This window comes from Panthera pardus, unplaced genomic scaffold, assembly GCF_024362965.1.
Source record: "Panthera pardus isolate Hobbes unplaced genomic scaffold, ASM2436296v1 HiC_scaffold_13, whole genome shotgun sequence".
Classification (NCBI taxonomy): Eukaryota; Metazoa; Chordata; class Mammalia; order Carnivora; family Felidae; genus Panthera; species Panthera pardus.
The window spans coordinates 163,991,314-164,004,818 of NW_026526688.1; the positions used below are offsets into that span (position 1 = coordinate 163,991,314).

Sequence of the window (13,505 nt, forward strand, 5' to 3'; positions counted from 1 at the left end):
AGTGAAATTTTTCCTGGGTCAAAGGATGTGTACATTTCAAAACTTTGCCAAATATTGCCAGATAGTTTTCTAAGGAGATTGTTACCCATTTACACATTGGCATTATTTGAGAGTTCTGTTCCGTAGTAGGTAACTTCAACACATTGTGCTCAGACTTTTGGAGGTCTTTGGAAGTCTAATAGGTTGGCTTTCTTTGTGTTTTTAACTTGTCTTGCTCTTGTGAGTGAGGTTAAGTATATGAACAGATATGTATGAGCTGTAAACATTTCCTTTTTGTCAGCTATCTGTTGATTCTTTGTACGTTTTTCTATTGGATTATGGGATTTTTTTCCCCCTACTGATCTATAGGAACTTTTTGTATGTTAAGGAAATTATACCTTAGTCTAAATATCTGTTGTAGATATTTTTCCTATCTTGTCACTTTTTTTTTTTACCACCGATATACTTTTTCATTTTTTATTTATATGTGGTTGAATTTGCTATTTTTCTTTTTTGCTTCTGCATTTTGTTCATATTTAGAAAGAACTAAGCTTGTTTAAAAAAAAACACAAAACTACCATCATCTAGGACTTCTTTTTCTTCTAGGATTTTAGTGATTTTATTTCTTATATTTAAACTTCTAAAACATTTAGGATTCACTAGGGTAATGAGCCTGTTTAATTTTTCCTTCTGACAACCTGACTGTCCCAACACCATATATTAAATTTTCCATCTTTGCCCCAGTGTTTGAATCTACCCTTATTATGTTCCCGTATGTATTCGTTTGTGTTTTCTTTACTGATACAGCGATCTATTGTGTTTGAAGTTTTTCTTATTCCTGATTATTTCTCCACATGAACATTGTAAGAAAGGTTTCTGTTTTTAGAAATGGGTCATTTTAAATTGAAGGAATTTAGGGAGCCACTGATAATCTCATGTGGTTGAGTACATTAACGTTAACTGTCTGCATTTCTCAAAATTCAAATCTAGGCCCTCTTCTTTTCCTTTTTTAGGTAAATGATTTTGTTTTATGAACTTGGTTCCTTTCTATACACAGGCCAATCTGTTCTGTGTTCTTCAAGCCCTTATTAGTCAACATCTTCTCTTTCATGGCTTATAGGGACTTCAAAACTCAACATGACCGAAATCTATCCTTCCACCCAAACTTTGTCTTCTCATTGTGTTCCCACTTTCAGAGGATGGTACCACCATTCCTCCATCTATGCACAGACTGGAAACCTAGGAATCATCTCCCAGTATTTCTTTTCTGTCTACTGTGGGTACCTCCCTCCTTCCCAATCATGTGACTTATGGGCACTCTCTTTGCAGGGTATCTGGCTCTGGAGCCATACTACTGGGACTTGAATGCTAATTATGTGACCCTGGGCAAGAGGGAGTCTTACCTTTGTTTAATCAAATCTAATTACAAGTGAAAACAAAAACAAAACCAACCGACGAATCTGCTTATCATATATAAGATTGCTAATATTTTGTGCGTATACTTCTTTTTAACTGTAGGAGAAGCCATTGTCTAGATCTCTTCAAAGAGGTGAAGATCTTCAGTTTGACCAGGTATGCCAATTTGGGGGGAATATTTTTTCCTTCAAGGAAAATATTCATCCTAACAGTCCGGTTCAAATATATCCAATATTAAGAAATTATTTTATCTTGTTTAGTGACCCTTTATATCATTACATATTAGATTCAGTCTGAAATTGGTAGTACTTTTTAATGTTTATTTATTTATTTTTGAGAGAGAAAGCACAATCAGGGGAGGGGCAGAGAGAGGGAGGGAGACCCAGAATCCAAAACAGGCTACAGGCTCTGAGCTGTCAACACAGAGCCTGATTTGGGGCTCAAGCTCAGGAATTGTGGAATCATGACCTGAGCCAAAGTCGGACGCTTAACTGATTAAGCCACCCAGGTACCCCTGGTAGTTTGTTTTTTGACAAAGCAAATGGAATGAACTATGAGCTGTGAACCTTATAGTTCATGGAATGATCTGTGAACTTGATTCATTTCTGTTTATTTAGCATCTTAGTACTTTTCATTGGTAATCTCTTTAATGTGCCTTTGAAATTTTCTTAAAATGTTTCCAATTACATACCTCAATCTTTCCTTGTGTATCAGTTCATACAAGTTTTACATAATAATGTTTTACCTTTTAACATTTTTATTTTTTCTTGTTGGGGTTATCAGAAACTTTAAATAGAATATTGATATCTAAAAATGAGTGTGATATTCCTTTAATGTTAATTCTTTCCTCTTGCTGAGATGAAATGTTTGATCAAATGCTATTTTTGTCATAATTATGTTTGTTCAAGAATTATTTTATTATATATTGATTGTTTGCAAAAACCAATAACCCAGATTAGTTTTCTATTGGAATCTAGTATTCCTGTGCTACTTTTCTCATGATTCTGTATCTAGGAAACAGATGTTAATGTTCATGATATTAGTCTAATTGACTAGATAATGATGACTGGTTAGAATTACTTGGTGGAGACTTAACAAATATTGTTTCTGGATTCCAGCCCAATTCTGAATGAGAATAATCAAGAGCAGGGCTCTGGCACCTGTATTTTATAATAGCTCCCTAGGTGATTCTGATGCATATATTTAGTAAATAGCCAGTGGCCTAAGAAGAAACCGTAGGTAGGAAGACTAGTTCTCTGTTAAAGTAAATATTAAGATCACCTTATAGAATGCTTTTCAAATCTTAAAGTTACTGCAAAAGGTATTAATTATTATTTTTTATTTATCTATTAATCTGTTATTTTAAAGACATTTAAATTATTCAGGTCTTAAATTCACTAATGATGAATAAATGTATAATCAGAATTAGAAATCCTATTAAACAGTGTTTTAAGGAATATTTCCATTTGCTTTTTTATGTAAATGATTAAGAAAACTTTTAATGGTCATGCCTCATAGTTCAACCTTTTTTTTTTTTTTTTTTTAAGGTACAAAGCCAGGTGTGGTATAAACTAATATATATTTATAATAGCAGATGGTATTTTATTGTTCCTTCTTAGATACTAAAAGGATTTCCTTTGAGTGATACTGTTCATTGTTAATAAAATAAAATTCGAAAAATTAGTTAAATAAAATTGAATCTTGTTTTTACTTTAATGAGCTATATTAGAAACTGTTTGCCTGTCAAATTATGCTAATTATATATAAAAGCATGATTAAAGGAAGGCAGATAATGAAAAAGAGCCTATACAATCAAATAGGCTGTTTTGGTTTTTTTTTACTATTTTCCTAGATGAAGTACATTTTGAAGTTATATGAAGAATATAAAATATTAAATGTTTAATTTGTAGAGGTATCAATTTATCTTCATTAGCTGACATTTTCTATAGTCCTGGACCCGAACAAGACCTTGAGTAGCCCTGAAACACATCATTTTTTGGTTAAGAAAAACAAACTGAAGCATGTTTGACGGTATACTTTAAAATATTATTATTACGAGCAATGAGTTGCATCAGATACAGAAAGAATAAAAAGAGATTTTTTTTTCTTTCTTTTTCTTTCTCTTTTTTTTTTCTTTTGCTCAAGATCCCCCAGAGGAAGAGTGACCTTAGGGGCTGCTTGCCAATGGCAGCTGGTGTGCCTCTTACTATCTACCCACTACAGGAAAGCTGAGTTCATTCGTGCAATGAATCTGATATTCACCTAGAATTCAAATAGTTTCAGGGATGCTTCAAACCGAATAGCAGTTGCTCATCCCATTACATTTATCCTTATGCTCTCCCCTTATATATTCTAAGCTTTGAAAGCTTGTTTGCAACACATTTATGTTTCTTTTCTAATACGTTTCTTTGTGGGTGTCACAAATTAATAATGTAATTATAATCGTTCTGCATCATAGCGGTACAAAGTAGACTGGTCCTTTCACACAGTTCTAACAGAATGTAGTCTTCTTTGTTCCTACCTCTCTTCATTCATTCTGGTGGCAGTATTTACAGCCTTCTGTTCACATGAGCACGGAGGAATGGGCCAGGGGGAAGGAAGCAGGTGTGGTTTTCTCATGTTATGTGTTCTCCCAGAGGTATCCCTTTGTATAATCAGTGATGTTCCTGAGGGTCATGTTTTTACACATGTGAGTAGCATATGGAGGCAGGAAAAAGGTAGAAAGCTGCTAAGCTAAACCAAATGGATGTGGGTAAAGTTAAATAGTGGGTGAGACTCAGCCCACTTTATTTCATTACTTGGATAAACCCTAATTTTTTTTTTTTAGTTTGTTTATTGAGAGAGAGAGAGAGAGAGAGAGAAGGGGAGGGGCAGGGAGAGAGGGACAGAGAGAATCCCAAGCAGGCTCCACGCCAGCACTGAGCTGACAGCGGGGCTGAAATTCACGGACCATGAGATCATGACCTGAGGCAAAATCAAGAGTCGGACGCTTAACCAACTGAGCCACCCAGGCACCTCGCTAATCTTTACTTTTATTTTAAAACACATTTATTGCGTTTGAGTTACTGTGTTTATGCTAGAAATGTTATCCTAGTAATCATTAACAAATGATGGCTAATGGAGTCAGGAGTGTGTTACTTCAATGATGTATTTTATCTTCTGGTGACATCTTGTGTTTTCAGCTGATAAGCTCTATGAGCTCCGTAGCAGAGCACTGTCTCCCTTCCTTACTTCGCACCTTGTTTGACTGGTACAGACGCCAGAATGGAACTGAAGACGAATCTTATGAGTACAGGCCTCGATCTAGCACAAAGTCTAAGGGGTAAGTGGCTCCTTTCCCACTCTTCGACCTAGAATTGAAACACTTTCTGTGAAGGGGGTGATAGTGTTTTCAACTGAAGAGAGTTATTGTTTGATTTCTGAGCAAAAATATTGATTCCTGCTGTTAGGAGACTGATAGTAAAGGGAGAGGATAGTCCATACCTAACTGTAAATCCAGGGAAGGTACCAGTTAAAGTAGGTGCTTCTCCACAGTTCTCACCACTGGGATAGTCACGCAAAAATGAATTTCAGGAGTGCCCTTTCAGTAGTTCAGCGAGGATCTTTAATAGTTGTAGACGAAGAAAATATTCAGACAAGGTCCCGATTCAGACAAGGTCCTTCCTGTTGTGAAGGGAAGCAACTGTTGTGATCCAGGAGGACTGCCACACCCTGTATCACGATACCGTGAGACTGTCCTCGGTGCTCCAATCCCAGAACTTGTCTTCCCCCACTTCAGATTTTCCAGACAGGTATTGGCTTTGCATGTTCAGAAGATGGTCCATAGTTTAGAATGGGGCTTGAGTCGATGCCATTTGTGATTTTTCAACTTAGATACGCAAACAGTTACCTGGCACTGTATTTTCACCAGAAGAGTTATTACTTTTGTTTCAGCTCTTAGTTAAAAAAAATACTAATCAAATATGGAGCAGTGCTAGATTTTCTAAGTAGAATTTAAAATATTTTTCTTACTGATTCCTTTAGAATGGGTTTAATTTCTGACAGATAGAGTAGTGACATGTGTTTATAAATACTGTACAAAATATGCAATAAGAGAAAGAAAATGAGAATATGTAATTACATACATTGGATAGCTTAAAAACAACTTGTACTAATAATAGCTAACCAATAGCTCTTTTAAAATTTATGGTCTTAAGTGCACTCCTAATTTGGGGTTCTTGTTTCAGGGATGAACAGCAACGTGAAAGAGATTATCTTCTTGAGAGGAGAGACTTAGCCGTAGATTTCATTTTTTGTTTAGTTTTAGTTGAAGTTCTAAAGCAGGTAAGAAGCCCTTTTGTTTCTGCAGAGTCTGTGTTTCTTATTCTTATTTTGCCTTCATGTTTCATTTACCGTATTTAGGATGTTATGTCTACAATTCTGGCCCACATTAACTAGATTTCTATCATTTAATTACACCTCTTTCAGTCGCCTACGGCTTTCATGGCCTGTACCTATCGTTTCCCATTCTTTTTACCTTTGTATGCCATCGCAGTTAGGGGATCTTGTTTGCAAAATTGAGCTGAGTAGTAATTGTGTTAAATGTGGGCTTCCAGCCGTGAATATAGTCTCCCTGTCTGTCATTCATGTACCTTAGTCCACTGTCAAAGGGTTTCTCTTCCGAAGGCATCAAGCCTGCCCTCCAACGTGTAATCGTCGTACGGTTGGAGTTGAGGAATAGGGGTGGTTTGACATGGGTGGGACCAAACTGTCAGGTGCGCATGGTCTTTGGACAAGTGATAATAAGTTTTTTATGTTTGATCAATGACTCTAGAATGCCATCATTGTTCTCACACTGTGCTCATGAGTTTCACGTCTGAATGGCATGGTCAGTAAAGCTATAAGCATGTAATGTCTGGTATCATGTATGTTTTTACTATTCAGAATCAGTGCAGGTATTTAAATGTATACCCCCCAAAAAAGTATTTTTTTGGTCTATTTTTGGTTTTTTGTTTAATAAAGCCAACTATTTTGTTCAAATGCATGAAAGTATTTTTTGCTAGTTTGTAGTCTTTAAAAAGTTATAGATCATTCAAAGATGAACCACATATTTCCAGCCATGCACACTGTAATGTTTTGAAAAGAGTTAGGTAATCTAAAAGAAATAAAACACATTTTGCACATGGCAGGTTTGGACAAGGAGTTTTGTTTTTGTTATGTAAGATGGAATGGAATTTATAACATGAAAACAAACAGCAAATGTGAGATATCAAAGTTAATTGACAGACTTTTTTGACATAGGCAATATAAAATTATTTGAATTATGTATTTCTTTGTACTTTGTTTTTATGACATAAGTGGAAAATTATTGAAATCTGAATATCTGAAATCTACAAATAAAAGTTTTAAATAGAAAAAACAGAAAACTGAGTTAATCAAAGGTGAAAATCACTTTAATTACTTTGTACCTTTCATAAAGTTTTTTACTAGATGTAGGAAAGAAATTCCCTCTGGGAGTTGTGCAAACAAGCCCAATTTGCTTTCTGTGATCTCAGTTCAGCCAGGATCCCAAGACCTGAGGCCAAATTAATTAGGGATAGAAGAGAGCTGAGGACCAGAACCGCCACTGACCATGAATGGACTTTGCCTGGGACTCATGCTGGTTGACCTCTTGTCACAAGCATCTCTTGTGTGCTGATGTAGGTCGTGTGAGTGGTATGGTAACCACCATTTGCACTTCTTTGCTTAATTAAATAGTATAGGGTTTCTTCTTTAAGCAGGTGAATTGTAAACTTCCCAAGACATACAGGACCCTCTCTGATCTGGCTCCATTATGCCTTTTGTCCTTTGTTTCCCAAGACATTCTTTGACTTGCCGATCAGTCTCTCAGCTGAAAGTTGCCCCTAATTGTACTTTCAAAACTTCAGTGCACAGACAACCCTGTTTAGGTTTTTCTCTCTCCTTCTCTTCCTCCCCCACCTCCTCCCCTGTTCTTTCCCCTTCTCCATTGTCTTTGTCTTCATCCTCCTTCCTTCCCCCTTCTCTTAAAAAATAATCCAGATAGGTCTTCTAGTGGAGAAAGCCATAAGGATCTATAAACTTGAGGCCATTTTTTCATTGGACTTGTTTTTTCAAGTCCATTGCACAAAATCCCTTCAGAACTGTGGTTCACGTGGACTCGGAGTGTGAAAAAAGGAAATAGAGCAGCTTTAATAGCTAATCTTTGTTTTTGGTTCTGTTTCCGTATTGTTCCAACCCATAGTAGCCTTTCCACTAGCTCTTTTCTCTCTTTTACCATTATCCTCATACTTTTCATTCAGTTGAACCCATGAAAGAATAAAATACATCACAAAGAACACGGCCATATTTTATTTATTAAAAATCTTACGTAGGTCTTTTTTCCCTAGTAAAAGGCAAGTCTTTTTAGCTTCTTCAAAACTAATAAAACCCGAGAAAATGAAGTAAAAATCAATAGGACTTTCTGAAATATCATGACAAACTAACCCAATTTTCTACCATGTCAAAGTGATGTAGGGTTTAATAGATCTGGAGACTAATCAATGTAATATATCTTGAATTTAATAGGACTTTTACTTTTGCCCCACATAATAGACACATATTAAAACATGACTCCGTTTTATTTGATGAGATGGATGGCCCCAGGAGTACTGAAGTATTGATACATGGTTGGGCCAGTCTTAAGGAGGAGTAAATATTACTTACGAGTTAGTCCTTGACCTCATCTATTATAAATTTTTGTTTCTTGAATAATTGGTCATGTCTTCCTGTGTGTTTAGAACTCTTTATGATGCATAAAGGCTCTATATCCTTTGTATCAGCTGGTCATTATAATAAACTGGGAGACCTCCAGGGCAAGTGTTTTCATCAGCTTTGTCATTTCCTTGCTGTGTAATTTGGGCAAGCTATTAGCCACTAACTCTTTCTTCCTCTGTAAAAGAGGGAGGATAACAGAATCCTTTTTGAGAATCATGAGTGTTTTATACAGTAATGCTGGGACATGGAACGTGCCCAATAAATATTAAATGTTATTTTCATTTTGCAGATGAAGAAATATTGTTAATTTTGTGACTCACTGATGATTATAAAGCTAGTTCACTTTCTCCTCCCAAGCTTTTTCTCCTGTTAATAATAAAAATATTGGTAAAATCAGTGATACAGAATTAGGTGAAATGGCCAGCATCTTGGAAAATTAAATTAAAGTTTTAATCATAACACGTTAGACAAAGAATTGAGTTCGTATAAATGAGATGAAATTAGTATGATTCACTGTGGGAACAGAATTAATTCAGGATGGTAGAGGACTGATTTTATTTTTTCAAGAAAGTCAAACATAATTTGGGGGTCATGGCCAACTGCAAATTTTAGCAGGTTACTACCAAAGGCTTTCAAATCCATGATAAAGCATGTTTAAGCAGCAACATAAACATTTAGAAAGTTTGAAGCAGTTTTCTTTTCATTTAAATTTGAGTCAGACGTTTACTCATTGAAACAAATAAGATTGGAAAACTTGGTTTGTGACCACTGCCAACTCTGGGCTTAGTTTTATTAGTGCTGTTATGAAGTATCAGAAGGTGGAGTACCTCCTTAGTATTTTCAGATTTAACATTAGCATCTTAGACGTGGATGAGTATCCCTGAAGGGTATGCAGCGATTTGTGGTTTTTCTGAGGCTGAATGTGTTCATTCCCCTTTGCATTGAGGACTGGCCGTTGAGGTAATGAATGAGCTTTGCTGACTCCCCAGTATCCAAATCTCAACCTGATTTTATTGTTTTTCACTTTCAAGATGTGATAAAAGCGTTAAAGCTTGAGAGGTGGTAGTGGGAATAGCCTTGGAATAAAACGTGGGTATTTCTTTTTTTTGTTTGTTTTTCTAATTTTTTATTTGTTTAAGTAATCTCTATAGGCAATGGGGGCTTGAACTCATGATCCCGAGGTCAAGAGTTGCATGCTCCTCTGACCAAGCCAGCCAGGCACCCCTGGGTGCTCTTCAGAGTCTACTAGATATATCCTTCTTGAATGTTGAAGTCGAGTTAGAGCGGCTTCTAAAATCACACAAGTGACAAGATCTGAAAAGCCTGGATACTGTGAGTGGGAATATTACTCCATGAAAGGAGAACTTTTTCTCTATAAATCCAAGTGGGATTCTTCCCCACCCCTGCCACCTTGTGTTTGAGATTCAGTTTGGGAGTATTTTTATTATTATTACTGTTATTATTGAAAATACGGGGTGAAGTGTAGGGATTGTAAGAATGTCTGTGCATCCTGATAATGTTCATTCTTAAAATGTTTAGAGGTTGTGCTTGTTTTCTTCCAAAAATTAGAGAAGAGATCTATTTCTCCTTTCATTTCCTGTTTCTGTGGGTTTTGTTTTTGGGTTTTTTTTGGGCTATAAATGATAAAATTGGAAGGTTTTCTTTCCTTACGTGTTTCCTTTATTAAATGCATTTTGATAGCGCACAGTGTATTCTAGAGAGGTACACACCCAACTTCTGAACTTCGGTTCCCTCGTCTGTCAAATAGGAGACAAATACCTACCTTGTAAGACTAAGTGTTACAAACGCTATTTATAAAAATCCTTAACTAATACCTGCCATGCAGACACATAAAAAGTGTTGATGGTGGCGATCGTTGGGTAGTAAGTAATAAAGAGTACAGAGCGTGGCTAAGTAGTGTCCCTAGCTGTCATTGTCAGACTTGAGGCATAGCTAGACCAAATGAGACCGTTCAGGAGAAATTATAGGTTTACGTTAACTTGTATTTCATATCTCCGGCCTGGAGCACATTAAACATCCCTGTGAGGAAAGCAATATGGTAAAACCACAACACAGCACACAGTAAGTGGAATATAAAAAATTAGATCACAGAAATGCAGTGTTGCATTATTGCAAGGTCAGTGAAGTGTCTGGGGCCAGCCCATATGACTAGCACCATGAATTCTGGAATAAGTTCCGGAAGTCAGGCTGACTGATCCAAGAATAGCCTATTCCTGACTAAAGTTTGGCATCACGTGGTGGTGGATATCTGCTCCGTTTTAACTCTCAGTGGGTAGCCACAGGCTGACTGGGGTGTATGGGACAGCAGCTTCGATTGTAGTAATGTTGTCATTACCTTAGGGCCTATTTTATGGGCCCAACCGAGGGAAGATCAGGCTGGGAGAATACAGTGCCTCCCTGCTTCTTGAATGGGCCCTGGTTTCCTGCCATTTTTCCCTCCCAGGCTTTGCCTCAGTATCTCCACCCTTATATTCTAGTCCCTTCGTCTGCCCTACATTCTCAGAAGGTAAGAATTCTGGCCTAGTCCCTTTGAGAGATAGAAGGAAAAGGTGGGAGGACAAGAATCAATCTCCAATTGTAATATTCTCGATTTTTCTCTCCGGGCTAGTGATGATAGGGTTCCAATCTTTTGCGTGCATTTACAGATGGGGAAGTGGAAACTTCCTCATGGTTACATAACCAGTAAAAAGAGAAGCATTGGTTTCATTAAACCAAACCAAAATCCATGGTCTTTCTAGACTTTTATCATTTATCTTTCTGTATTTTTAATGAAAAAAAGTTTATTGAATAAAGGTTTGATTATATATAGTTTACTTACAATAAGTTCGTCAGCTTGGTGTGGATGTAAGGAGCACTTGGGGAATACTGTTTTCAGTTTCTTCTTAATATGAGATAATAGTGTTTTCCTAAAAAGAGGTATTCAGACTACCAAGTAAAAGATTGTCGTGCCTCTACTTAATTGATGAGCCAGTATTCTGAAATTCTTTTATCAATGATTCATGATTGTTACACTTTTGGTGATGTGTTTGCCTATAAAAGATTTAAAAGCTTCTTATAATTATACATTCATAAAATTCCTAGTTAAGTATCTCTGCTTAAAGAAATTATGGGTTTAAAATTTAGTTTTCCATTGTGGGACAAAGGTTAAGATTGTTCTTGTAGAGTCTGAATTCTTTTTTTTTTTTTTAATTTTGTTTTTATGTTTTATTTATTTTTGAGAGCAAGAGAGACAGAGCCTGAGTGGGGGAGGGGCAGAGAGAGGGAGACACAGAATCCAAAACAGGCCCCAAACTCCGAGCTGTCAAAACAGAGCACAACGCAGGGCTCAAACTCATGGATTATGAGATCATGACCTGAGCCAAAGTTGGATGTTTAACTGACTGAACCACCCAGGAGCCCCTAGAGTCTGAATTCTTGAACCTTACTATGTAGAATAAATTCAGTTTCTGCGCAGTATTAACGTGGGATGTTTAAATCTCAACTTCCACCAACAGACAAGTAAACTTCTTTCCTGTATCATAAGGCTACTATTTTTAAAAGGTTCATTGAGAACTAAGGTTGAGTTTGGATTACAGCTGCTTCTTCACTTAATCCCTATTTGATTTTGTGATGGAGTGCATTTTCTTCAAATTCGATTCCAGGCTCAGTCCTTCAGGACAGTCCCAATTTCTAGGAAATCTGCGATGAATGCTCTGATTCTCCTCTGGTCAACAACAAACACCAATCCACTTAGCCAAGACAGAGCTATAGCCTTCCGTCCTGGAGTAAAAGTTCACTGTGAACCTTCCAAAGCTGTGTCAGCTCCCTGTATCCCTCTGCTGGCACGGTATTTTAAGAGTGATGCTAGGGGCACCCGGGTGGCTCAGTGGGTTGAGCATCCAACTCTTGATGTCAGCTCAGGTCATGATCCAAGGGTCATGAGATTGAGCCCTGCATTGGGCTCCACGCCCTGCTTAAGATTCTCTCTCTCTCCCTCTGCCCCTCTCCCCTGCTCGTGTGCATGTGCATGCACGTTCTCTCAAATAAATAAATAAATGAATGAATGAATGAGTGAATGAATGAATGAATGAATAAATAAATAAATAAATAAAATAAATAAAAGTGTGCTAGTATTCTCTGTGCTGTGCGAGTTTAGTCACCTTTCTCATTGAGCTGAATTCAGGTCAATGAATACTTACTGGATTTCTTGTGTTTCTTGTCTCTCATTACAGTGTAATTGTGGTTACTGTTTCTAATGTTTCTCACCTATTTACTAGTTTTGAACTAGCTCCTGATCATTATTCTGGGCTAAATTCAGCTCCTTCCTCATAGACGATTGGTTTGCCTTTGTAAAAAATAAATTATCTTTATTTTAAATAAAAATCTCTCCTTTGTCAAACCCTCAAGGAACATTCTCACCATCTCTGAATAATTAGAATTCTCTGCTTTTCTTTGCCCTAGTCTAGTTTGTGGCTGTCTTGGTAATATTAAAATCTCTATTACAATTTTATCCTATTGGCAAAGTGTTCTATAATGTATGTTGTTAAACCTTTCAAGGAAATGTGTAATTCCCGTGCATTTTTTGTTTTAATTGGACTTCCAGCGAAAGAATGTGATAAATCATGATCCTGGCTCAAGACACACTGTCATCATTGACCTCTGTGTGTTTGTTTACACTATACTGATTACCTGTGAGCTCCACCAATACCTATAATTTATGTCTCATTATGTGAATCTCTCCTAGTTTATTGCCTGGCTACCCTCTTACCATTTTTCTGATTTTTATGTTAATTATTCTCTTAAAAAAAATGCTTTCCTATATGTTTGAATATTAAGTTTCTCTTGTCTTTGAGCTTCATAAAAAAATGTATCATACGTATATTGTCCTCTGGGACTTAACATTTTTCACTCAACAGTATGTTGTTAGAATTAATCCATGACGTGTGTGGCTATACATTATTTTTTTCTTAGGCGTGTAACTGCTAGTGTGTTGGAGCTCCACCTTCTCAGGTTCATTCCTGGAGCCCTGCAGATTAAATTGACAGATGTCAGATTATCAGGAGAAAAGGTTTATGACATATGCATATGGAGGCCTTCATAGGGAAAAAGTTGAATACACAAAGAATGGTTAAGCCCCAAAACTTAACAAAGCGCAGTACATTGTGAAGTGACAAGACAAAGGAAAAATGTTTGGGCTTCTAGGGGTGGTAAATTGGGAAAAGGAAAATACATGGGGGAAACTAATGGAAGATAAGGGCTCTTTAGTAAGTTTGTGCAGACCTGTCTCCTTACCAAGTCTTCTTCTTTTTGTGGTACAGGAAAGAGGAGGGGAGACTGCTTTTAGGCAGAAAGGGGGA

General features: G+C 36.7%; 1 protein-coding gene across 8 annotated transcripts in view; it reads left to right on the forward strand.

Annotated features, from left to right (window-relative positions):
- Positions 1-13,505, forward strand: part of FRYL (FRY like transcription coactivator) — a 265,382-nt gene that overhangs the window by 130,292 nt on the left and 121,585 nt on the right. For all 8 annotated transcript variants that reach the window (XM_053901596.1, XM_053901595.1, XM_053901597.1 and 5 more), the window contains 3 exons: positions 1,498-1,551; positions 4,578-4,717; positions 5,622-5,718. In XM_053901596.1, coding sequence (XP_053757571.1) covers positions 1,498-1,551; positions 4,578-4,717; positions 5,622-5,718 — 291 coding nt within the window. The remainder of the gene's footprint in view (positions 1-1,497; positions 1,552-4,577; positions 4,718-5,621; positions 5,719-13,505) is intronic.